We start from the raw sequence: 27,272 nt of genomic DNA on the forward strand, positions 1-27,272 counted from the left end.
AGAGGTGAGATGGGATGAAAAGCGGCAGCTGAAAGCAGACAGGAAACACAGGAGATGAAGGAGGTAGTTTCAGGTTTTGGGGGTGAAGAGTGTGGGAGGGGACCTTTTTATTTATTTTGGGCTCCCTGTTTCCAAAAGAATGCCTTCACTTCCGTGCGCTTTATCATCCAAGCCAGAGGGGACTAGTACCTCTTTCCTAACAAACGTAACACATCATCACTAATATGAATGATGCTGATTTGAAATGATGAAAACCTATGTCTCTACTTTCAAGAAATGCCTACTAACAATTTTTTTTTTTTTACTAACACTCTTGACTGTTGGTGTTGGCAAAGATTCTTTATGATCGACAAGCTGTGTCCAAACAGGGGACATTAGAGCATTTGAGTTGCTGATTCCGAGTTAAGCGTTTTCCTTTGTAATGTTCTTCACACTTCATGGCTTGGAGCATTTTTTCTTCCAAAAGGGAAGAGAACTTTAATCAGGAGTTCATGCCTTCATAGAATGGCTATCAGAATTGATAAGACACTGTTTCATCCTAACGTGGACCTGTGACTTGGGAATGAGCTGAATAGGGCAAGTGGGGATCCCCAGACTCCCTGCTGGGGCACTTCTAATCAGTCCTAAGAAAATGCAACTGCTGAGAACTAGGGTTTCACCTCACTCAGCACGCTTTCTACTCTGAGGATGCAGAAAAGCTGCCGAAAATTCTCCAAAATGTGCCAAGGTGGTACGTTGGCCCTCTAAGTGGGGAACTTGGAGAGGGATCGGGTGGGAAAGTGAAGAGGGAAGATTCGAGCAGCTCCAAGTACACACAATCAGAGAAACATTTCTGGTCCTTTCCTCTCCAAAGAGGACAGCTCAGGAGGGAATGGGCTAGAAAGGCAAGAGGGACATAGGTCAAACTTATGAAAAACCTTGACTGCCAGCCTAGGTATATACTAGGAGTGACTACTATGGTAAAATAGGAACTCTCCCAAAGTAGAGCAAAAAGGCCCCAGAAAGCTCTCTGGAATTCTCCTGCATTTCCTGGGGAAGGAGAAAGCAGCTCTGAGCAATGGCCATCAGCCTCAGGAATTTTTCTACATCTCTAATTCTGACAAGACCAGTGCTGGATGTGCTCTGCTTAGCTGACATCACAGGGATTCTCCAATTGCCAGGGGTGGGTCCTCTGACCCTAAGTGGGTGGTGATGGTGTGAGGAGTCATACAAGATGAGAGAGGGATTGAAAAACAATAACCCAAATAACATGAAAGAATTTCTAAACATTTTTATTTCAAATCTCTTTTCACCCCTTCCGCAAAAAGACATTGGTCAGTACAGCAATCATAAAAAGGAGATACAAACACAAGAGTCAAATGTCTCCCGCACTGACACTTACAAAAAACCGGGAATTATACATGGGGTTTCCAAACAGGACCTGCAGCAGCTACTAATGTCCCTTTACAAGAGTCAAACATGCCTATGAATACAGTATATACAGACACCCCATTCTGGAACTAATCTACAGGGACATCCCAACACCCTCCCATCTATCCCCAGAAAAATACCAAAACACACCCAAAGTGCATTTGTTTTGTTTATATCAAAACATCTTTCCCTCTCCCCAACCCACCCTCAGACCCTCCCACCCCATTTAAGATTGGCCTGCAAGTCTATTTTAACCATTTAGTCATTTTTTATAGTTTATGAAAATAAATTATACAGCAACTATTTTAATAAATTAAGCACAAAAAGGTAGAGGAAAGGAGAAAAACTAAATGGGAAGACAAAAGCCAGGCCACGCTTTGGCTGGGAGGAGGGTGGCGTGGCTGAAGAGGACGGACGTAGTTGCAGGGGCGACGTGGTCCCCCTTCTGGCGAAGAACTGGCCACCACCCCGAGCCCAGAACGACACCCCTCTTCACTGAGTTTCTTAAAAAACCACCAAAAACTGTACAGCAGTGGCTGTGGCACGGGCAGCAGCAGTTTGGGCCTCCAACAAGCGGCCTGCCCACGGAGCGGTGCCTGGATTATGCTTCTTGGAGAAGGTTCTGGGCCTAACAGTGAGGGGCAGGTCCCTGTTCAAGCGAGCACCAGAGATGGAGTAGTCAGACCGGCCTTCCTGCTCCACCTGAGCTGGGTAGGGGGCTTAGGACGAAGCTCCGAGCGGGGCTGTGCGGGGTTTTGACCTCCTGGGTTCTGATCAAGAGTGTCCTAAGTTCACCTTACACTCCATCTCCAGGAGCAACTAGATCGCAGTCCAGCTGCGAGCAGACATTCAGGTCTTCCGCTGCCATGACTGGCTGCTTTTTGCCTGCCCCTCTCGGCATTTTGGAAGAGGGAGTGGGAGGGGGAGGGAGCAATTCCAGGTACCCTCTGAGGAGATGAAATGGGCGTGAAGGCATGTCACAGACTCAGCACGCAGGACTGGCTTCCTGGGAGGTGGACGGGGGTGGGAAGGAATGAGAGAAGGGGCAGAGAGGACAGGATGGGAAACAGGAAGAAACTGGGGGCGCCTACCAGGAAGGTCAAGAAGCATGGAAAGGACAAAGACAATATGGAATCTGTATGTAAAGAAAGGTCTTTCCCTGGCAGATTAGAGAAATCAATAATTTAAATACAATTCCTTACTCTAGTTTTGTAGCTGCAGCATCTGAGTCCCCAGTGCCTCTGTCTCTATGCTCCAACCCCCATCTCACACCTTCCAAGGCTTCGCTATCTTTTCAAGGCCTCCTGTCGTTTTGTGCTGAGCATGAAGACTCCAATGTCAAAAGAGGAGAGATGACGGGGACTGGCAGACCTGACTTTGCTTTCTCGAGCTTTGTGGCCCAATAATCCTATAGCTATCATGGGGGGAGGGGGGGTCACGATTTTCTTTCTTTCTTTTTTTTTTTTTATTTTTTAATAAAAAAGGTTCTACTCCCCAGGAGCAAATAAATCATTTTGAACTACTGATACACACTGCTGCAGTGAAAAGAAAGATGGCTACATGTATGCAATAGCACAAATTCAGTGTAAGAACAGCTGTGTTGACAATTAGAGATAAAAATCATTTATCCATTTCCCCCTTTCCCATGAACCAAACCAAGAGGATTCCCATAGGGAAAATGTCTAACTCAAAAGCTCTTCCCTTAGGGACAGGGGGCACGTCATTCTCCTAAAAGTGGACAACAAATGGCAGGTCTCCCCCCAGTGGAGATGCTCTCAACACCCCCACTGGTGGCAAAACTTCTGCAAATGAACACACACACACACACACACACACACACACAATGACTTTCAGACCTCCTTCCAGCAGCCACAGAGCTATATATGCCAGTGCCTAGGCCTCCAACTTCAGGGCTCAAAGCCAAAGGAGAGGCAGGAGGGCGGGGGGAATCTAACCTAGAGGACACGTTTCTCCTATCCCCATTTCCTGCCAGGGCCAAGCAGGCTGTGCTCTTCCAGTCTTCCAGGGCCCAGGGTGAGGGCTGAAAAGGCTGGCACCCAGGGCATCCGGCTTTACTCCAGTCTCTCACCCCAGATCTGAGAACACTAACCACCCTCCCATTTGCCAGCACTTCCTGGATGTGCACTGTAGCGGGGGTTGCCGCTATCTCCACATCTCTCCCAACCTTAATAAGGGGACTGCGTAATCAGCTCCGGTGACAAGTAGGAAAGGAGGAGGAGAAACCACGGCAGCAAGCTCCGCACCACACCCCCCACCTCAGGAGCCTGGGTGCTGCCGCCCAGGGCGGGCCTTTCAGGGTGTCACACTCACTGCACCTAGGCACAGGCAGGCAACCAGGCCAAGGTCATCGCCAACTGTCCCGAACTCCTGGTCGTCACCCATTTACCTAGTCCCCGCAGCAGAGCCCCCACCGCCTTACCCCCTGCAACCACAGCACACGAATTTCAAGTAGTAGCAAGTTGTAGCGGTAGCTGTCACTAACTCACAGTGGTTCACGCCCGTCCTGAGGAAGGTTACAGTAGACCAGTCATACACAAGCGAGGGTTACACAGGCAGGGCCTGAGGGTACTGACATCACCCATCCACAACTTAGAAACCAATGACGGGTCCCTAGAAGTGAGAACCTTTTCCGGTTTGTGACTTGAAAATACAATGACCAAGAAGCAATGAGCTCCCTCTGTAGACTGCATTTCAGTTAGCACTACACAGGATTGGCACGGGGGGCAGGGGCCCAGGCAGGAGAGGGGAAGGGGAGCTGCTGCTGAAGGCCGGCTGCACCCGTACCTCCCTGTTTGCTCTGACCAGGCTGGTGCCCGGACTCCTCACCTCCGGATGAAGCCTGTCTCCTCCTGCACAACTCTGTCTTATAGCCCACTCTACGGAGGAAGGACCAGGCTACGGCCTGGGCTGTGACTAACGCACAGACAGATCACGGACACAGTAAACACTACCCTTCCCGGGAGGAGAAAGGATGGTGGTGAGGGTGGGTCACGCCTCCTCAGCTGGTTTGGTTTTGTACCTGAGAGTATGGATTCTCCACTGGAAACCCCTGGTACCACAAGGGGTCCAGGGACTCTGCCTTCCTCACCCAGGCTGTGCTGAGAGCAGTGAGGTCCCTGGCCACAGGCAGGAACCTGGCTGACTTCTGGCTTTGGGCTCCACCTCGCCATCGTAACCCCTCAGCATTCAGACCTGCCTGATGACTAGGAAGTTTCGGTCTAGACCACAGCACAGAAAAAGGATTCTTTGATGCCACTGCTCTAACTTGGGACTGTGCACTGTTCAGTACACACCTGCAGATTCCTGCTTCTGTGCTCCTGCTCTTGTGTTTCTCATCTCACTGCCCTGCCCTCACCTAAAAACCAAAGTCTCACAGCACCAGAGCTTTCCTAGACCATCGATCTACACTGATCTTACCCACTCTGAATTTCTTTAAAGACAGCCCTTGATTCTCTCCGCCATGCTGAGTCATTCTCCAAATACTTCATGTGTGGCAGCCACCTAAAAGCTCCCTTAGGCCAGAGAATATGTCTTCCGCCTCCTGTGTCTTCCACAGTAGCTAGCCCAGAATCAGGCAAATGAACACTAAAAAGTAATTAAAAAAAAAAAAAATCCCACGTAGCCGCACAACAGCCACTCGAGGATCTCAGTGGATTCCAGACAGCAGGCTCTACAGCTGGGTGGCACTTTCTGCAAGATGGCAAGTTAATTTGTACCTTCAAGAGGCAAGACCCATAGGTTAAGCCAATTCCCGGGATCACAACCTTAACTGGTTGGTGATACTACCACGGCAGCCAAAGAGAGAAGAGGTACCACACGACAAATCAAAGGTGGGTGGGTGGGCTGCGTTTATGCTACAGAGCTCATTTTGTGGGCCACCTCTTCACAGCCAGGTAACAATGCAAGTTTCCTCCCTGTTCAGCTATAAGGAGGAAGAATGGTCATTCCATGCAGGACGTAAGGCAGAAGGCCAATGCTCCCAGATGAGGCGGTCCTATAAATTACAAGACACTGGGGCCTCACCCCAAACCCTGTGGTTTGTCAGGAAACCACAAACCTGACAATATTATTTATCTCATGCGATGAGGCAGATATAAGCATAGGGGAACCAAAAGAGGCAGTCTGTTGGAATACTTACTGCCAAAGAGTAATAAAGATCAAACAGCTCAATTTTCACATCTTAATAGCAAACCTCTCCTCAGAGTAACTCTACAGAAAAGCAAACTCATAATGTTGTATGATTTAACAATGGCCAAGTTCAGAAAAGCACTGGAGTTTTTCTCCCTCTTCCTCCACTTCCATCTGGAAAACAGGCAACTCTCGAATCAGTATCTGACACAGACTCCCCAATGAAAGGAGGGCAAACAGGATCTAAGTCAGGAAAATGTCTGAGTCGCCAGAAAGAACTCAGGAAAATAAAGAAGCCCTTGCTACCTCCTGCTCCAACAAACCTAAGAACATGAACTGTAATGCTCTCCTCCCTCCTTATTGATCTCAGACGTGCCATTAAGGCCGAGACACTAGGGAGCTTTCTCTAGGAAGAGCACAATAGCTTCGTTTCTCACCTTCCTCCACATTCCCTCTCCCTAGCTGACAGACATGTGGAGGTAAGGAACACTGACTTCAGTCATGGGTATGGTTTGCCATTAAGAATCTGGAAGCACGCTCCATTAACTTCAGCAGCCCGGGACTGGAGCTCTGAACTGTTCCGGTGATGAGAAAACTATTGCCTCGACAGCCGGCGGAAGCAATAGGAAGGATGCTGCCATGACCAGAGTGAAAGGTACAGTTATCTCGAGGGAATGGGTTGAGGGGAGAGGAAGAACAGGGCTAACTTGAGGTCACAGAACTTAGGAATCCAGTAAAACAAAACGAACACAGCTGCTATGAGAGGTGGTTCTGAAATCAGGTTCCTAAACCTTAAAAGCAAAGTGTGCGAGGAGTCACTGCTTCCTCCGGCAGAGCTACGTGCCGGTTCTGTCCAGTCATCATCTGTTCGAGACTAGCCACCCTCCTCTCTTCCCTGCTCCTGCTGAAGCTACCCACGCCTACAGAGAAGCAGATTCTCAGCCCTCAGAGACTCCCGACTTGATGTGCACTTCTGACTCCTTCTTTTCCCTTCTTCAAGGTCAATGGTGGAGACTCGAATTCTGCCTTTGGCACCACCTGCATGACCCTCCCTGGCAATCCCCTCTCCTCCTCTCCTCTGCTTTGGATCCGCTCACCCTTGGCACCACTTCCAATCCAATGAGCACAGACCCCAGCTGCCTTTAGGGTGAGTTTTCCATACTGAGAAATGCAAATATCCAGAACAAAACTTCTGAAAAAGGAACAGTGTTGAGACTTCTTCCAGTTTTCCAAGGAGTTCATCCAGTTCCAGTAGCACAGGGCTGGATGTGACAAGGTGGAGCCCCACTCAGAGAGTCTGGTCGTGTGCTTCATCCAAGCCCCAGGGCGGCGAGGGGAACCAAAGTCTTTGCTCGGAGGATCCCAACCCTTCCTACTCCTCTTGTTTTCTTCACTCCCCTTTTCATGGTAGCTTCATTTGGTTCTTTGAAACTGGAGCTTGGCAACCAAATGCCTAGGTAAAAAAGGGGATTAATTAGAGTGGCTCAATAGAGTGGAACCAAAATGGAGTGAAAGAACAGCCTCTGGAGGTGCAGAAGTAGAGCTCAAAGGGAGAATGGGGCCTGGAGAGCCAAGTGCTTCCACAAACACTGCAGCTGGCTGGGGATGCAGCAGTGGCCTTTGTCACGGGGACCTGAGCAGCCTACAACCTGGTCGCCAAAAAAAGGTCCTAAAATGACTAATACAGATGTCCTACACACTGCCTCCCTTCCCTTTCCCGTTCCCCTTCATTTTCCACACACTCCCCGCCCCCCACTTCTTCCCTAAGGCCCACCTGCTCTAGGCACTGAAAAAAGAACTGAGTCCCTGGAGTAACCCCTGGTGAGCCAAGCTAGAAATAGCTGTAGGCTCTGTGGCTTCTGGCTATTGAAGAGGGCTGACATATAATCACTAAGGCCAGTGCAGCTTCTACCTTCTGATTTAAGAAGGGCGCTGTTCCAGCTGTTACTCTGTGCCCTAACTCCAAGTATCCTGGCAAAAAATTCTCCAGGTAAGAGCACACACAGAACAAGTGGCCCACTCGGAACTCTGAAATTAAAACCAGCCTGACCAACAAGAAATCATAATGGCCGAATTTCACACCTGAAAGGCCTTTCCCTTGGGAAGTGTTACTTCCCTTTTTCAGGGGGTCCTAGGAGCAAGTACAGCATGATGCTTATTCTTTGCTACAAGCAACAATCCCAGTGTCACAGTAAAAAGAGGCTCCGGGAGTTCAGTGCAATCCTTTGCCAATACGTGACTGCCCCCCACAGTCGTGGCAAACGGTTAGCCCCAGCCTATACCTGATCATATCAGGGCCTTTGTACTTATAGGATCCCCTGCCTAGAATGCCTGCTTCCAAGATCCTCTCACGGTTAACTCCTTGATATTCAAATCTCAGCTGAAATGTCACGTCCTCACAGAAGCCTTCCCTGATCATTCAAACTTGAGTAGTATGCTACCATTAACCACTAAACGTCACCCAGTTTTATTTTCCTCATAACATGTACAGTTAACTGAAATTAACCTATTCACTTACATGTTGCTGTCTGTCTCTCCCTACAAGAACTGCAGCTCTGTGAGAACAGGGCCTTTGACTATCTTGCTCAGCACCCTCTTCCCAATTCACACTGGCTACTTCATAGATGTCTGCTGAATGAATAAACAAATGATGGGGAACTCACTAACTCCTATGGAAAACCATTCCATATTTGCATCTGTTAAAAAGCTTCTTCTAAAGTCGGACTGAAATCTGTTTAAAACTTATACTGTGGTCCTTCTCCTGCCCCCTGGAACCACACAGAGTAAGTTTAATCACTCTTCTTTAGGAAAATCCATCAAATACTTCTTTTGGCCACCAAGCCCCTCGTACCCTAAAACTTCTCTGGTCCATGATAATCAGTTATTCCCCACACGATGAAGTGTGGAGCCCCCCACCATCCTGAACCTTTCTCTGAATGTGCCTGTGTTCGTGGGGGCCCCTCCTAAGGCACAGCACCCACAGAAACGGTGCTCTAACTGAAGTGTCCCAATTACTCCTCAACAGCGCAGTTGCGTAGTTGGGCCCCCCTAGTTCCCCACCCTAATCAATGCAAAGCCACCAAGCAGAGAAACCCTCCTAGACATCAGAGCACTAAGATGTTTTAGGAGACGCTTCCAAGGGCACACAGCTCGCCGACACAGGCACACCTCGTTCAACTCGCTTCGCTTCACCGCACTTCACAGACTCTGCATTTTTACAAATTGAAGGTTTGTGGCAATCCCACATCATCAGATGATGGTTAGCATTCTTTAGCTATAAAATATTTTTAAATTAAGTTATGTAGATTTTTTTAGACATAATGCTAGTGCACTCATAACAGACTACAGTATAGTATAGATAAAACTTTTATATGCTCTGGGAAACCAAAAAAGTCTTGTGACTTGCTTTATTGCGATATTTGCTCTCTTGCAGTGGTCTGGAAATGAACCCAAGGTATCCCCAAGGTATGCCTGTAACTGAAGACATGACAAATAAACTGTACATCCAGCCCAGGATCCATTAAGTTAAAATTCCCGCAGCCTCCTGGAGATATCATTTCTTGATCTCTCTTCTTCATTCCTTCTCCCCTTGCTAAACCTGGCTCACATGCTCTCCCCCTCAGTAGCACAGGATCAGGGACCACCAGAGCCAAGAAGAGACACACAGCTGGGTTCACCTGAGCCACAAAAAAACCCATAGGACAAAAACAACAGTTGTCATTTTCTCCCATTATGAAGAGAACTGAGAGGGTGGGGAGAATTAAAGCCCACTTTTCACTCTAAGGCTGTCACTCCTGTGGGTTATTCCCCTTAGTTTGTTTTGTATGGGGGATGGGAATGGGAACAGAGGAGGTTAGAAGAGAAGCAGAAGAATTCAGTGCTTAAAAAGGACACTCAGGGGTTTCCCTGGTGGCACAGTGGTTAAGAATCCTCCTACCAATGCAGGGGACATGGGTTCAAGCGCTGGTCTGGGGAGATCCCACATGACGTGGAGCAACTAAGCCCGTGCACCACAACTACTGAGCCTGCGCTCTAGAGTCCATGAGCCACAACTACTGAGCCTGCATGCCGCAGCTACTGAAGCCCGCGTGCCTAGAGCCCGTGCTCCGCAACAAGAGAAACCACAACGAGAAGCCCGCACACCGCAACGAAGAGTAGCCCCCGCTCGCCGCAACTAGAGAAAGCCCGCACACAGCAACAAAGACCCAACGCAGCCGAAAATAAATAAATAAATAAATAAAATACATAAATAAATAAAAAGGACACTCGGGACTTCCCTGGTGGTCCTGTGGTTAAGAATCTACCTTCTAATGCAGGGGACGCGGGTTCAATCCCTGGTCGGGGAACTAAGATCCCACATGCTGCGGGGAAACTAAGCCTGTGCACTACAACTAGAGAGCTGGCGCGCTGCAATTAGAGAGAAGCCCATGCACCACAACTAGAGAGAAGCCCAAGCGCCACAACGAAAGATCTCACGTGCCACAACTAAGACCTAACACAGCCAAATTAATTAATTAATTAATTAATTTTTTAAAAAGGACACTCCTCAGTAAAAGGGGTTGGGGTGGTCTCTGCATCTCAGCAGTAGATCACTAGAACGTGAGATCTTGCACGTAACCCACACCACCAAAATCACCAATTCTCTAGCAATTTTGCTCCTCACTCCCCTCTACCTTTCAATGTTCACAGTAGTGCAATTTAAGAAGACTTTTTTTTTTTTTTTGGCTGAGCCCTAAGGCATGTGGGATCTTAGTTCCCTGACCAGAGATTGAACCCATGCCCACGGCACTGAAAGCGCAAAGTCCTAACCACTGGACCGCCAGGGAATTCCCAAGAAGACTAATTAGAATTCATATGTGCAAACCAGTATTCCAAGATATGTTATGGGAAAATAAATGAACACTCAGTGTAGCAATGGGAGAAGAGCCTCTTAGATAAATGAATTCCTTAGTTAATTCATTTATTCTTTTCAACAATTTACTTCTCAGTGGCCCAGATGGAATTCTAAATAGAAGAGCAAGCTGTTTTTTCCTCAGCCCCATATTCCAAGCCGTGGGACAGAGTGGAACTCTCAGTGAAGTGCATGCCTGTGACAATTAAGGGCATTTTGCGTTCCCTCTGATGAAGTTTTCTTCCCCTTTGCTTTCCTGCTTTATATGTCATTTGTGCGACATCAGGGCGATCAGCCAAAGTAGGAGAGAAGGCTGCACACTTAGCTGCACCTGTGTGTTTTCTTTATATATATTCAGTGATGAACGCAGTTGGTGCTTGGCAAAGACTCTTTAAGCCTCTTGTGTCTATCTGCTCTTCTCCCAATTGGTGTATGTGCCCCCCTGGGACTCCATGATCAAATGTGGCGACTCTCTGGACAGATGCCTGGATCAGGGTATACACGTGGGGTGAGAGGAAGCGGGGACGAAGCCCAGTGCATGATAACCGCCCAGGAGGAGACTAGGCTGGACAGTGAGGCAGAGGGGTGGCATACCCTTGGTGGTGACCAGCAGGGGGCCCCTCGCTACGTGGAGGGTTCCAACACCTCTTGCTTCTGTTTGGAAATGAGCTGCGCTTCCTTTAGAGACAAGTATACCTCTTCCTGAGGATCATAGTAGTAGAACTTTCGGATATAAGAGATCAGAGGCCTACGAATAACACAAGAGGGATACACACAAAATGTTATACATAGCTTATAAAAGAAAGACCGCCTTTAGTCAACCCTCCCTTCTTTTTAATCCCTGTATGGTTGAGACAACACCAAAGGCTCTTTGTTGCCCTGACAAAATTCCCACTTTCTCACTTATTATAGTTCTGTCTCCCTCCCTCTTCCCACCTCCACTCTACCCTCCACAGAGTCTGCAGAAGGGAAGCCAACACACACACACCCCTTCCTCCTTCCCGGCTGTAACGTGACATTTCTAAGTTAGGTGCTAAGACACAGGAGAAGTGAGAGGACAACGCCTGTGAGTTGCCAGGCTCTGCCTGTACACTCAGCTTGAAGGCCTCACGAACACTGTAACTAACCCTCCATTCCTGCCCCACCTCTAAAGGTCCCCTTGTACTTAGGCAGTGGGAGATCCGGGATGTGATCTATCCGGACGAGCTGTCGGATTCGGAATCGGCAAAGGTGCTGGAGGGATTTGACATTGCTGAATCGGGACACTGGATAGAGCAGCTGGACTGGAGTTGGTGGCAGTCCTTCAAGAACGAAAACCGAGAGAAATATTCAGATGACGCTATACAGCTAACTATAATTTTCCTTATGAAGAGAATCCAGGGAAGGGAAATGGGGCTTCTTTACAGTTCATCTATGTGTTCTGTGCAAAAGCTCCCCTCCACAAAGGACCGCCGATTTCCATACCACCACTACCATATTTCATACTCAAGGGAATCTATGCTCCCCTGCTGCAGGCCTCGCCAGCTTCACTCTTAACAGCTAAGAGTCTTGCTCTTCAGAACAGCTCAATGAAAAATGCCGAGCTACAGACTTTACTCGGAGCCAAGTGGCCAATCCCCGGCCCAAGGCTCTCAGTGAAGGGCAAGAATCAAAGGTATCCCTATTGGGAATGGGAGACACTTGTTTAGCATCTACAGTACCCTGAAGGTGAGGACTCAGAAAGGCTGCTCAGAGGGGTCCCCACCAAATTCCACCTGAGAGGCTGGTAAGCAGAAGGCAACAGCTAGGATCAAATTTTTTTTTTTTTTAAAGAAGATGTTGGGGGTAGGAGTTTATTAATTAATTAATTAATTTTTGCTGTGTTGGGTCTTCGTTTCTATGCAAGGGCTTCCCCTAGTTGTGGCAAGTGGGGGCCACTCTTCATCGCGGTGCGCGGGCCTCTCACTATCGCGGCCTCTCTTGTTGGGAGCACAGGCTCCAGACGCGCAGGCTCAGCAGTTGTGGCTCACGGGCCTAGTTGCTCCGCAGCATGTGGGATCTTCCCAGACCAGGGCTCGAACCCGTGTCTCCTGCATCGGCAGGCAGACTCTCGACACTGCGCCACCAGGGAAGCCCAGGATCAAATTTTTTAAGCCTGTCACTCCTGCCATTTACTTCAAGCCGGGACAGTCACGTTTAGCTACCTCTTACTCCCCACCAACCCTCCACCCCCACCAACCACCCTCCTTGCTTCTGAAATTTTAGGTTGGGTACAGGAACAGAAAAAAAGAGGATGATGCTTTTAAAAGAAAAGCAACTACAGTAGCTTGGGCAAGCTGGAATTGGTACTACTCTGCACACAAGTGCCTGATGACTAATGCCAGCCACGGCTGATGGGAGCCCCACACTCTTATGTTTCATCACAATATCAGCAGACTCAGTGCTGGGAAATTCCAACCCCCTCAGGGGTCAACACCACAGAATGGAGACACCCAGAGAATGTCAGGGACACTGAAACAGCTTCACGGGAACAAAGGATACCCTGGTTTCAATAAACAAAGGGGCTATGGAAAGTAAACAAGAAAAGTGCTCTCAGAAAGAAACTGAGTTGCAAAACCTTTGAAAGAATTATTTTCTCAGCCATTGCCATATCAAAAGAAATTCTGTAGACAACTTGTTGGGAAATAAAATATCTAGTATTTTTGGAGTTTAATTTCAAACAGTTTTTAAATTTTGTTTGAACGCATGAGAAGCAAAACTTAAAGCTTGCAGATTGCCTCCCAAAGCCCTTTCATGGTCGTTAACAACTGGCTTTCTAAAAAAAATTGAAATACATGTTATGCTAAACAAGTAAGCTTATCTTAAAATCATTTAACTCATTTAATCTTCAAAGCCGTATTCAGACAGATAGCACTATTATCCCCATTTTACAATGAAGAAACTGAGGCCTACTGAGCTTAGAGAATGTGCTCACAGCACAGAACCAACAAAGCTGGCCTTCCTTGAACACCTGCTCTGTCTGAGGAAGAGTTTAGCCCAGGGAACCTCCAAGGAGGGTCCTCCAGGAGTCTCCTCAGAGTGCCTGCCCCTGTGACTGTCTGACACGGGGGCTGTCCAGACAGTCACAGCTCCTTGATTCAGGACCAGCCTCTCTTAGTCCTTGACTTCTCACCCCCATCCCGTCAAATCTAAGGCTTATATTTTGAAGCACTGTAGCCCTCCTCCACCCACACACACCATTGAAAAAAAAAAAAAAATTCACACATGGATTTTTCTCTTGACTATATTTAAACTCAAGTGGTTTTAAAATGATTGGGGTTCACATTCCTCTTTGAATTTTACCCTTTCTCTCATGTTTTAAAAATAGTCTTTAGTAAATTAAACTACGACAAACAGAAAGCTTCCTGGGGGCTTGGTTGTAATATTGCTAAACTCAACATGATGTTTCAGAGATAAAAGTAATTTATGCACCTAATTATTTATTCCCAAAGAAGGACTAAAGGACTTGTGCTTAAAGAGGTCAGGATAATAAGTAGCATACAATTATCTGATTGTTTGCCTACTTGAATTTTAATGACCATATATACTTGCCTATTTAATTGTGTTACTTTTAGCCTTAAGTTCACAAATAGCAATTTGAAACCTGTTAATTCTCTGATATTCCCTGGTTTTGTCCGCAAACACAGCAAATGATTGAAGCTCTCACATCCAGAGCTTGTTAACAGATGAGGCCAGAAATGGAAATAAATCCAACCTAAGACACCAGTGCAGCGAAAGTGAAAGACAAGGTAGAAGAGTGATCATCAAGAACTTTCCTCTGGTCCTCATGCCAGGGTCCTGGGCACAAATCCAGTTTCCAGCCCCTTGGCTATTTTCTCTTTCCCCAAAAAGGAGCAGGTTAGGAGTGACAAACTTCTTTCAGGTCTGAGCACCCAAACACCCAGGTCTTCCTCCCACAACAAACTGTTCCCTGAAGGCCAGAATTATCCAGCCCCAAACTCGTCAATAGGGTCGAATTGAGAAATCCTAGGATACAAGGAAGACATAGCCCTAAACAAGTAATCATGGCCTAAATGATGGTTACAAAAGAGGAAGCGACCAATTTCCTTAGAGTTATCCAATTCAAAGGGTGATTAAAAAAACAAAAAGTGTTTTCTCTTCAGGCACTTCACAGATGATGGAGATTCTCCCAACTAAGAAGGACACATTCACTTTGAGTTCTGGCTCTCAACAGCAACAGAAGTTTTGTGCTAATCCAATCACATTCTCTTTCTGAGATTGCTGCTTGGTGTTAGGGGTTTAGTTTACAACTGTGAAATGGACCAGACTGAGGTGTAATCAGCAACCTCAGATTTACCAGGACCATGCTCCAACACTGCCATGAGAAGAGATAAGGGGCAAGCCAAGCTCAGGTGCCATCATTTTTACCAACGATTCCTCCCCCAGAGGCGAACTATTCCACTTATTAAATTCCTTCTGCTCCTTACTTGCCACCATCCAGAACTTTCCCATTAGTCCCAGCTTTAAAATTCCCATAATCCCTGGCATCCTTTTACACCAGTCTGGATGTGCTGCGACTGCATCCAGCTCTAGATCTGAGCCAGAAAAACCTGACTTTGCATCCTGACTCTGCAACTCACTGCACATCAGTTTCTTAATCTCTATTTTATTATTTTTATTTTTTTATTAGTTTCTGCTTTATGACAAAGTGAATCAGTTATACATATACATCTGTTCCCATATCCCTTCCCTCTTAATCTGTATTTTAAAAAAGAAAAAAAAGAAAGGGAGACTGTAACATCCCTTCAAAGGATTTTGTAAGGGTTAAATGAAATACTACTAGCCCCCTGCAGGCATTCAGTTATCATCATCCCGAAGTCTAAACAAAAGGGCTCCTTTCAGAATGCACCGTGTTACAATCCCTGGTGCAGGCTGACAGAGCTCAACCTACATTCTAATCACTCTACCACTTCCTCACGGGAATCCTCCCCCCTAAGAGAGTCAGCCTCACAGAACGCCTAGACCTCTGCGATAAGCAAAGGAAGGCAGCAAACAATGGTAAAGGAGAACACTGGCCTTGCCTTCTTTGTCCCAATCCTTCAAAGAGAGGTCTAGGGGTAAATACTAATTCGCTTTGCCTTGTCAACTTGATTACAATTTTAAGTGCAAATGGATATCCTACCTGCAGCATGCCTCACAGGTCCTAGAAAGACAGTCTCCACGAATAAACACAATTCTGACTTCTTTATGTCCTCTCCACAGATCCCAGCAAACTCAACCTGCAATTGGCTTACTGCTATTTTTTTCCCAGAACAGAGGGTGGGAAATAAAGCACAAGATTTGGAGTTAGTTCGTCCTCAGTTTGAATCCTGGCTTCAGCACTGAGTAACCTTTAGAGTAAGTGGCTTTACTTTTTTTTCTTCTGAGAAAGTCTTTATTCCTCCTTTATTTTTAGAAGATAATTTCGCTTGATACAAAATTCTAAGAGAGTGTTTTTTTGTTTCAAAACGTTAAATATTTCAATCCACTCTTTTATTTCTTGCATGGTTTCTGAAAAGAAGTCTGATTTAATTCTAATCTTTTTTTTCTTAATAGATCTTTATTGGGGTATAATTGCTTCACAATACTGTGTTAGTTTCTGTTGTACACCAAAGTGAATCAGCCATATGCATACACATGTCCCCATATCCCCCTCCCTCTTGAGCCTCCCTCCATCCTCCCTATCCCACCCCTCTAGGCCATCATAAAGCACCGAGCTGATCTCCCTGCGCTATGCTGCTGCTTCCCACTAGCTACCTAACTTTACATTTGGTAGTGAATATATGTTGATGCCCCAGCCTCCCCCTCCCACCCCGTGTCCTCAAGTCCATTCTCTATGTCTGTGTCTTTATTCCTGCCCTGCACCTAGGTTCATCAGTACCATTTTTTTTTTTTAGATTCCATATATATGTGTTAGCATACAGTATTTGTTTTTCTCTTTCTGACTTACTTCACTCTGTGTGACAGACTCTAGGTCCGTCCACCTCACTACAATTTACTCAATTTTGTTTCTTTTTATGGCTGAGTAATATTCCATTGTACATGTGTGCCACATCTTCTTCATTCTTGGGCCTCACCCTTAAGTTTCCTCACTGACAAAATGAAAATAATCTGTTTTTTTTTTTAGTAGACCTATCTATTAGCTAACTTTAGGGCTGTTGCAAGAAATTAGAGCTACCGAAATAAAGAACCTGACAAAGCACCTGGCACATGATAGGCACTCAATAAATAGTAGCAATCACTGCAAGCTCTGACTCTTAACACTGTTAAAAATCTTACTCAAAATTTCTGCAGGCAGGGCACATTTGTGGAATGAAACGTGCTATACCTGAGGAGTGCAAGATTCCATGAAGTCTCTCAATACTCTACAAGTAGATACATGCTCCAGACTTCAGAATCCTCTGAGAGGGTTTCCCTGGTTCACCCACAAACAGAGCTGATTACCCACCCTGTCCCTGTCAATCACTGTCATGTCTTGTATTGAATTTAACACGTGCTCTTGCCTTTATCTTCCTACCTGTCCCCTTTTTTAAGCTAAGAGCTCTCTGAGCGTAGAGAAGTGGCTTATTGTTGATACTGAGTTTAAAAAATAAATGTTTGTTTGTTAAATAAATACCCCAAAAGCCACAAACTCTAAAGATTGCTACGCAGAGTCAGTTCCTGTAAGAAAGGATTCTAACATTTTCCTTTTAACGAAGTCAACTGCATGAGACCCAACTGTCTTGACAGCACTGAGGCAAATACTAAATGAAGTGAGAATTAATACAGTTCACACCCTGTCGTGCCTTATTGAAACCACCAAGATTATAAAACACACTCCTGTAACCTGGTTCAATCCTGTTACTGATGTTCCGCTGGAGGCTTCCCTGTAACTTCTTTTTAGAGCAATTTCTTGGCACCCAGTTTGTTTAAGAATCTTAATTTGATTCAATGGCAAAGCATGAAGTTCTCATTTTAAGTTCTGTTTGTATCTTACAAATTTCTCAGTTAATGTGCTTGCCATTTTACTTTTTTCCAACACTATAAAAGCAGATTCCTGCAAACCAGCCCTTCTCCCCACCCTTCAATAGAGACTATATAGCTACCTCCCTACTTGGGCAGAAAGACTACATAACCACACCAGCAAGGATGGGAACAGCCCAGTGCTCCCAAACGGAGACTAGTCTCTGTATTCAATACTGGTAGGGATACGGGACACAACAAAAAGTATCTACTCTTTGGACTTCCCCGGTGGCGCAATGGTTAAGAATCCACCTGCCAATGCAGGGGACACAGGTTCGAGCCCTGGTCCGGGAAGATCCCACATGCCGTGGAGTAACTAAGCCCAAGCGCCACACTACTGAGCCTGTGCTCTACAGGCCGCAAGCCAGGACTACTGAGCCCGCATGCCACAACTACGGAAGCCCTTGCGCCTAGAGCCCATGCTCTGCAACAAGAGAAGCCACCACAATGAGAAGCCTGCACACCACAACGAAGAGTAGCCCCTGCTCGCCTCAACTAGAGAAAGCCCGTGTGCAGCAACGAAGACCCAATGCAGCCATAAATAAATCAATAGGTAAATAAAGAGTATCTACTCTTTGACAGAAAGTTTCGTACAAATGGACAAAATCCAGAGCAGACTGCTATTAAATTCAGCCTCCTTGACACTCACCATTTCTAGTGAATACTCTTTTACTTTCCCTGTTCACCAAGGAGATGACCTAAGAGCTCTCTGTTTCACATGTAAGTGTGAGATGCCTGGATCAGGGACAACGAGATACCTCTGCAAGTTAAATATTCACATGACTCCTGGACATCAGTGGTGGGATCAGTTTTTTCATTCATATGATCAAAGAAGCAGGGCTTCCCTGGTGGCGCAGTGATTGAGAGTCCGCCTGCCGATGCAGGGGACGCGGGTTCGTGCCCCGGTCCGGGAAGATCCCACATGCCGTGGAGCGGCTGGGCCCGTGAGCCATGGCCACTGAGCCTGCGCGTCGGGAGCCTGTGCTCCGCAACGGGAGAGGCCACAACAGTGAGAGGCCCGCATACCACAAAAAAAAAAAAAAAAAAAAAAAAAAAAAAGAAGCAAAGATTCCTTCTCAATATGTTGAGGGATCAAGTCCTTCTCAAATACAAGGGCAGGAGATTAGCCACTGGGCTCTAGGAAGAGTGGTTGCTACAAGAGCCAGGAAGAAAAGCTTCAGGTAAAAATGCTTCAAGTGTTTTTGGTTTTGGTTTTTTTTGGGGGGCGGTGCAGGGGAGGGGATAGAGATCCTACACTGGATCATACCCAAGTCAGTTAATAATTAATTTAACTATAGCCTTACCTGGAACCCTGGATCTCAAGAAATAGAGAAACTTCCCATTCTTGGAGTGCATGATGGCTCTCTTAATGAACTCCACCACTGATTGACAGCGATCCTCAAACTTGGGATGACACCACAGGCTGAAGGTTCCTGCCATGGAAAGTTAAGGAGAGGTAAAAATGCAAAACTTACTTCGAAAAGGTTTGAGAGGCTTGCTTGAACATTTTAAGGATTCTCACTTCCGGGAGGGTAGTTTTTAGTCAAGCTGAGTCAGACAAAGGTCCCTGTTCCTGCTTGTTCCACAACTAATGGAAAGATGTCACCTTTAATAAGACATACATTAGGTCTTACAAGGTTTTTGTTAAACAATAATAAATTCGAGTCAGAAAAAGAGATATAAATAGATCTTGTTGGCTACCAACACAAATCTTTAAACCACAGACCATAAAGAAAAGACTGCTATAGCAAAAGCGAGTTTAAATGAAATACCCTCAAAAAGATCTAAGTCTTCAAGTATGCATGGAATAGTCCAGGAAAGACAAGAACAGCAGTTTTTGTGGGTCTCACTCATTCATATGTGTGTTAGGCACAAAAATCAAATTCTAAGTCTTTTCTTCTGTAATTTCTAAAATCCCATGCTCCAACATGTTACAAAGATCCCACCCCAAACTTTAGAATCCCAAAGGCAAAAGGGAATCTGAACTCCCATGACTTAAAAAAAAAAAAAAAAAAAAACTCCAACAACTAAAGCACTAACTCCAAAGGAGTCACAAAAGGGATACTAATCACTCAAGAGAACTATAGATTTGAGTCTCCCTAACTACTCTCACAGGATCACTTTAAAAGACGAAGACAAATGTTCCATTGCAAGCTGGCAACTGAAAGGCCCACAGGCTTCTATTAAAAATTCCATTTATTCAAGGAAGAAAAGTCCCTTTGAACAAAAAGTAACTGGAGAACCATTTGAAAACGCCCTCCCATTCCTGGCATCTCACCTATCAGGAACCTAGAAGTCAAGCATTTATTCATCATTTCCATGGCCTAGTCACTTATCATTTTAATAGGTTTATAAAAGCACTTCACTCTGAAATGCTTTGTTTTTTTTGTTTGTTTGTTTGATTTTTGTTTTTAGAAACAGCAGGAAAACAGGCAGCAGTCTACCCCACAGTTCTCTAATTCTCAGGTCTTTGGACTGAAGTTCCTTTCTCTTCATGCATCTCAAAAGCAGAGGTGGAGGGGCTTCCCAATGCCGGACACATGGGTTTGAGCCCTGGTCCAGGAAGATCCCACGTGCCACAGAGCAACTAAGCCCGTGCACCGTAACTACTGAGCCGGCGCTCTAGAGCCCACGAGCCACAACTACTGAGCTCGTGTGCCACAACTACCGAAGCCTGTGCACCTAGAGACTGTGCTCCACGAGAGAAGCCACCGCAGTGAGAAGCCCGCACACTGCAATGAAGAGTAGCCCCCGCTAGTTGCAACAAGAGAAACGCCCCGCACGCAGCAACGAAGACCCAATGCAGGCAAAAATAAATAAATAAGAAAGCAGAGATGGGGGCAGAGGAAACCATGGACAAAGCTATGCTGACCTAAACAGGTACTTCCTGTCTAACAAGAGAAGCAAACCAAATAAATCCCGCAGCACATGGCTGAGAGCAGGAGAGAGACAGTGGTGCCTGAGAAGAGCAGGAAAGAGCCCCTTACTTGAAATGCAATACCTAATATAGCTCATTTGAAGTTGATCACATGTGGGAAGAGTATGAGGGATAGGGGGGCAAGTCCCTGAAACTCCCCAGAGTTCTCCACACTTTTTAAATTTGTAGCATATTACAAATTTTTGACAAAGGATGTATTAGCCAGCCCTACCACCAATGACCATCACAAGTTTGTGGCCCAAGTCAGATACAGAATGCCCATCCAGACTGCAGTGTTGAACAAGTCAGCTTCTCGACATCACTGGAATATTAAGCACAACCGGACCACAGAGGGGGAAGTACTGCCAGGAAGGAAGATAGACAGTCTAAAGTACGTTGATCCCACAAACTCTCGTAGAGTTCTGATGACTATTTCCTATGAGGCTACAAAGCTGACCAAAAGAAGACATAATTATCACCACGCTGCCTGGCAAGAAGAGCTGATGTGACTGTCAGGCAAAGAAATTCAGAACAGAACAGTCACAGGATCAACAAATTCTCCCCTTTGTATATATGATTTAATAGTAAATATCTCTAGATGGTAAGTTTAATTATAAACCAAAGTTTGGAAGAATGTGTCTAATGGTCCTAGGTTATTTCTTCTACCAAGAGTTTTACTGGCTTTGTTCTGTTCTCCAACAGTCTTCTTCAGACTCTCCAATTTAGTAGACAAGATGCTGAGAATACTTTTACACGGCACCCTTAGGCTCCTCCCAACCCCCACCAACATTTCTTCTAGTGATCGAAACCAGTGCCCATATCAGAATTCAATTGAGTCTACGAGATTTTTCTCCCCATTCACAGTTCCGTTTCTACGAATCCTTCCAATGAAAAAGTCAGATAGCAAAGGTAGGGAAAGGAAAAGGGGGAAGAAGGCTTCCTTCAAATGTCAGCACCTCTCACCTCTGTAGTGCTCCATTCTGGTGTGATGGGTGATACCCTGTGATCGGAAACTGAGGCTCAGGATATAACGAGGATCAGAGCTGTCTCGTACCAGGAAAGAACCATCGGGCTTGCCTTTCAGCTTCATCTCTGCATCTTCCCAATTCATCGGCCCCCAGTACCAACCACACTATCAAAGAAGAAGTGGTCAAGTAGTTAACAGAACAGAGAAATGTCAAAGTTTTCAGCACAGTTTCTCTTACCGCAAGAACCCCGTTTCCAAAATGCTGCAATAGGTAAAAGCTGCTAGGAGTGTCTCAACCATTAGCAATGAACACCAGGTTCATCACACTTTTAGGCCTCCAAAGTAACAGAAAAATAATTTTACAATTCCATTACCAAGGCCCTACAAAGAAGAGAAGAGCGACCTGGGTTAACTATGTAAACATTTCTCCATCACGTTCAGATTTTTTTTTTTCAGATTCAATTTTACAACATCTCTTATAGAACTAATAATAGCAGCATACTGTTTTGTCACTGTAAATACAGAGGCAAGGAAACTACTCTTCCTCTAAAAATAATAAAAGGGGAGCTGGTACAGAATTAGGAGAATGCAAGAGGAGGCACCACCTACCTTCTCCAGCTCTCGAAGGCTGGCTGCAAAGCTGCTCGAGTCGGGCCGGTAGAGGGGACACTGGAGGGGTGGCGGGGGGTGGCTGTGCAGGGATTCGGCTGCTCGGAGGGGAGCGATCCGGGGAAACGCATCTGCAGGGCAAGAGAGTGGCGGTCCCTTGTCCACCCTCATTGTTCCCAACCTCAAGTTGACCCTCCCCCCAAAACAAAGAGGCTAACTGAAGAGGGGCAAGGCATTAGAAGATAAGCTGGAAAGGGTGGAAGCCAAAGCAGCGGGCAAGAGCTGGATGGGCTGAGACAAAAAGCTGTGTGGGCCCGTGTAAGCTGTGAAGGATGGGTGGGGGCGTTCAACCCCAGGAAAGGGGTAAGGAGCAGCTCACTAACCTGACTAAGGTGACTACTTCAGGGCCTAGAGCGATTCCAACTTCTCCCACCTCGAGGTGAAGTGCCGGTAAAGCAGCCTTGGAAATAGTGACTCGCTTACTTGCCCGGGAAGAACAATCATTTTGCCAGGCAAGTAGACTTTGCCAGGCGAGTAGAAAATAATTCATTTCATTCATTTTATTCCTTGGTACTGGAGGCTGGCAAAGCAGGTGTGGGCTACTGAATGCTTGGTACTTATTTACAAGGCCACAGTAAATGCTAAAAGCTTAGAAAAACCACAGAACTTTGAAAACCAGCAACATATTAAACCTCCTCCCTCTACTAAAATTAAGGCAGTTTCCTAAATGATACCGACTCAAAGACTGCAAAACAGTTTCAGCAGCAAAGACAAAAATATCCAATAGTCTTTTATCTCCACCAAAAATCAGATTCACCTCCATAAAGAAAACGGGTTAGAAAAAACAGTTCTTGGCCTCATTTCCAAAGAGTTCTGGTCCAGCCAAGGAGATACAATTTAAGCTTTCTCATAAATTCTGTTATTTCCATAAATAAATTTCTCCCATCCTTCAGAAGTATATCACTTGGTACTCCCCACTCTTGCAAGTCCTGCATCTAGGCTAAGCTAACCTGGGGCATGAGGTGGAGGAGGCGGAGGTAGGGGGAAAGACTGCAGGGAAGACCCCATCGGAGCCACAAGGACAGATGTAGGCAGCGTCCCACTGATATCATCTAGAAGAGAGAACAAAAGCAAGAGGTTCAGAAATATGGGCACAGAATGAGCAAGGTGAAGGCAGAGGAGAGGGAGAAGGATCATCAGGCTGCCCTCTGGGGCTAGATGGCCTGACCTTCACCCTGTCTTTTTGCACACAGGGCAACAATCATCTTAATCTGGTTTCCTTGGCTTGAAAGCAGGAAAGTAAGGATATCCCTAAAGCTGCCCACTAGCAGTAGATTCAGAGCAAGATAAGTACCCTTTATAAATAAATAAAGGTCGAATCAATATATGGACAGTAGATGTTATAGCATGCAGGTAAGAGACCCATTTAACCACTTCAGGAGAGGACAGGGGTGCTGAGAAAGGGACAAGAAATAATTGGGCCATCATGAGAAACCCAGGAGCTTGTTTGGCTCCTGGCAAGGAACAACAGGTCCATAGAGCTCACCCTCCCACTAGGGCAAGAAGACAGAGAGGGGAGGAAACTATACCTAGGAGGCTGAGGCTTCTTCTTGGAGGAGGAGGGGGAGTTGGAGGGTGTGGAGAGGTCAGGCCCCGCTGAGAGATGTCCACGTCCACAAGTGACACAGTTTCGCCTGAGGGATTCATGGAGCAAGCATGTTACAGGAGCACCTTGCCCAAAGCCGAGGCCAGGAAGCAAAGGGAAGCAGAGGGCAAGCAAGGGAGGCTAGAGAGGTCCATGGCTCTCAGAAAGCTCAGAATCTAATGCTCCTTGGCTGGAATCCCACCCCCCGCCCCCCAAAAAAACCACCTGAGAAGTCAATGTTAAATTCCATCATTCCTTTACCCTGTTAAAGATCAAGGATCTTTAAGACAAAAACACGGGATTGACAGTTGAAAAGCCAACTAATCCTGGCTCTGCCACTGAGGATACAGCCTTGGATAAGAGTCTTCTTTATTCAAATAGAACCCACACCAATTACTTTTTTACAGGTTTGTACACCAATTTTTGCCTCAGAGAGCAAGGCAAGCAGCTTGTTACAAGCCCAAATGGACATGGAAAGCAAGTGCCATTAAAATGTAAGAACTATTAAGCTGAATGCAGATAACGGTCCCAATGTTAGCTCCAACTTCTTCCTACATGGCTTTCCGCATCTAGATTTTCCAGGATATTCACTCATAAGAGAACCAACCATTTCAGATATCCATTAATTCCTAATAGTTGAGGCTGCAAAGGCCGAAAAGTGCATTTACAACCGTAATAATTAACTACTTCCTCAGTCAGCCAAAAGTCAGGCACATGGTTTCCTTACTTCCCAGCATGTCACGCAGCTCTGTTCTCTGCCATATACACTCCTTCTTGCCCCCCAACCCCGTCTAAGCTCTCTCCACTTGAATCACCAGAGAACGAAGGGTGTTTTATCAACAAAAGGTTGACAGCCAACAATAAGTTTGTTTTGGTAGGTCTGATCCACAAGTCAGAATTTGGGATTTCTGTAATTTGGCCCTTAGGGTGTTATTTCCAACACCTTTTTCTTATTTGGGAAGCTGAAGTACCCCTCAGCTAGAATTTTAATGTTTCCCAGTTAAGAAAATGAGGTAACAAATATCTCTAAAAGGCCAGGAGCTGGGTGTTCAGAATCTAATATGGTTTGTTTTTTCGGTACGCGGGCCTCTCACTGTTGTGGCCTCTCCCATTGTGGAGCACAGGCTCCAGACACGCAGGCTCAGCGGCCATGGCTCACGGGCCCAGCCGCTCCGCGGCATGTGGGATGTTCCCGGACTGGGGCACGAACCCGTGACCCCTGCATCGGCAGGCAGACTCTCAACCACTGCGCCACCAGGGAAGCCCTAATGTGGTTTTTTTAACAAAGGTCTTGAACACTAATTAAGATAAGCAGAAAAGCTCTTCCAAAAGTCATCAGTGGAAGTTCTAGGAACTCATCACACAGCTTAATGACTGAGGGCCTAGCTGCCCAGAGCAATGCAATGAGCCCGGGTTTCCTGAAGGGTCAGAGAGGTCTAGATTGTAGGCACTTAAAGGATGTAACTCAAGAGAGCTAAGCCTCTTTGAAATAAGAAAGTGGAACCTGAAACTACAAATGTGGGTTTCATTACTTTAAAAGGGAAACAACTACTAACTAGAAAGACATTCTGCTACAGGATAAGATCCTTTAATTCTTTGCTTGGGATAAGAACAGAGGGGATATGAACAGAGGACCTCCTTCTCCACCTGTGCCTACTGCAGGCACCAACTCACCTGTCCTGACAGCTCACAGCAGTCTACCCAGTGATGGGGGTTCCACTAGCCGGCTTAACATTTTCCTGGAAATGTCCAGTCCCAGATCATAATTCTTGCAATCATCTTTTTTGAGGGACACAGTATCCAAAAGGGTTTGAAATTGGGATTCGGTTTAAAGGCTTCTCAGCCATGCCCAGTGAAGAGCGCTCAGTTTCTGAGATTTGAGGCTGTGTGCTCCAGACTTCCTTTTCTACAGCTCATTCAAGCAGGAGCTTCACACCTCACTCAGATAACAAAAGGTCTCCCTCTCAGAAGAAGCTCCCCTTTAAAGCAGAAGGCAAAAGGATATTTGACCGCTTTCCTGCTTTAGCAACTGTGTTCCCTGCTGCAAGAGGAGAGACTTAAATTAGATCCAGTGAAGAACTCTTTAACAGCTGCAAGAACTCCTAGACCCTAAAATGGGTAAGACAAGAGTTCATGTGATCCTCTTTGCCCAAAGTCTTTAAAAATAGACCAGATCATCATGGATCATGTTTATTAGATAATCCATGAACTCCCTTGGAAGCAGGGACAGGAAGTGTACGACTTTTGGGGAGTCCTTTATGCGCTATGAGCCTATAAATTTGTAATTTCTACTTTTAATTTATATGTGATGACCCTGAACTAAAGCCTGCATAACTGCCAGGGCCACCTAATTACCAGCAAGCAGTCTCTACCTCAAACTATAAAGCATCCAAAATCAAGAATACGTTTCACACCATAAAAATAGCCTCACCCCAAACCCAGCAGGCACGAAATGAAGAAAATAACTGCAGACATGCTTGAAGCTCCCTCTGAGATGCATCTGCAAGTGTTTCCTGACTCATCTCAGAACACTCGTGCTTTCAGATGTCAGAAGAAAAAGAAAGAGATCACCCTTACCTGTGAACAGGGGGCTGAAGGAGACTGGAGAAAAGGCACTTTGAGTTCTTGTCAACCTGGGTTTCCTGAGGGGTGAGAAGCACACAGAGAATGAGGTGCGGAATGAACACACATGCATTTAAATCACTGCAACAACAACAACAATAACAAAAAAATCACTGCAACACTCAATTCCAGATGCACCAAAAAACAAAGCAAACCCTAGTCGTTGTCAGCCACACTTTTGTAATAAAGCCTAAAATTTAAAGGGGGAGAATAAAACAATTAAGGCAATTCCTAAATAGATTTGGTTACAGAATTCAGCAGCCTACAAAGCAATAAGAAATCTCTTTGGAGCTTTCCATACCCATCACATTAAAAGACTAAAACACCTTGAGTGGTAATTAGTAAGTCCATTTCTAGAGGAAGCAGGTCGGACACAGAGTTGATTTTCACATGGGAGCCAAGAAAAAGGTTCTTGACCTGAACAGGTGCCACCTCAGAGCACCAGCTTTCCCTCTGGGCCTGCTCCTAGGAGTAGGAGGTCCCAAAATGAATCAGGCAAGATTTTTGGACTTGAGAACAGCACTATAGGATACACATGCAATCTTCAACCAGTAAGAACTCTGATTTTTGCAAAATGCCTCCAAGCCATAGGTCAAAGCCAAAGGGGAGCCTCTTCAAGTTAGGAGCTCTGCCTGGCACCCAAAGAAGACGACCTCTTCCCCTTTTAGAGCTGCCAGTCACAGCACTCCCCCCAGGACTGCTCCTGCTACTGCTCCCAAACCAGCGGGAAAACCCAGATCTCCTGTGAAGACACACTAAAGGTAACTTCACTTTGCACCAGTTTCAACTGGCTTTTGGGCGAGAAATGAAAGAAATCCAAAAGACTCTGACAAAGACTTTCTGGCTAGAAATGTGCTGAGCTCAAATAACTCGCCTCAAAATGATTGAATTGACTAAAAGGGAAAGAAGTTGAGGAGGTGATGAAAATATGCTATACCTAGACTGTGGCAGAGGTTATGATTTTGACATTTGCCAAAATTAATAGAACTGAGCAACTTTAAAAAGGTGAATTTTAGGTGGTATACAAACGATATGTCAAAAA

The 27,272-nt window shown here is 45.9% G+C and overlaps 1 protein-coding gene across 4 annotated transcripts in view; it reads right to left on the minus strand.

Moving 5' to 3' along the window:
* Nucleotides 1-1,255: 1,255 nt before the first annotated feature.
* Nucleotides 1,256-27,272, minus strand: part of SOCS7 (suppressor of cytokine signaling 7) — a 33,948-nt gene continuing 7,931 nt past the window's right edge. The window contains exons 2-10 of one of the 4 annotated variants that reach the window (XM_081219512.1): nt 26,186-26,250; nt 23,553-23,657; nt 22,974-23,075; nt 21,964-22,094; nt 21,351-21,519; nt 18,775-18,903; nt 11,616-11,751; nt 11,045-11,198; nt 1,256-7,012 (exon numbers count right to left, since the gene is read on the minus strand). In XM_081219512.1, coding sequence (XP_081075638.1) covers nt 11,075-11,198; nt 11,616-11,751; nt 18,775-18,903; nt 21,351-21,519; nt 21,964-22,094; nt 22,974-23,075; nt 23,553-23,657; nt 26,186-26,250 — 961 coding nt within the window. In that variant the 3' untranslated portion in view covers nt 1,256-7,012; nt 11,045-11,074. Of the gene's footprint in view, nt 7,013-11,044; nt 11,199-11,615; nt 11,752-18,774; nt 18,904-18,996; nt 19,077-21,350; nt 21,520-21,963; nt 22,095-22,973; nt 23,076-23,552; nt 23,658-26,185; nt 26,251-27,272 lie in introns of those variants that run through there. The other 3 variants (XM_081219513.1, XM_081219514.1, XM_081219515.1) reach the window with 3 other exon arrangements.

Source organism: Mesoplodon bidens (genome assembly GCF_964165515.1).
Source record: "Mesoplodon bidens genome assembly, chromosome: 19".
In the NCBI taxonomy this organism is placed as follows: domain Eukaryota; kingdom Metazoa; phylum Chordata; class Mammalia; order Artiodactyla; family Ziphiidae; genus Mesoplodon; species Mesoplodon bidens.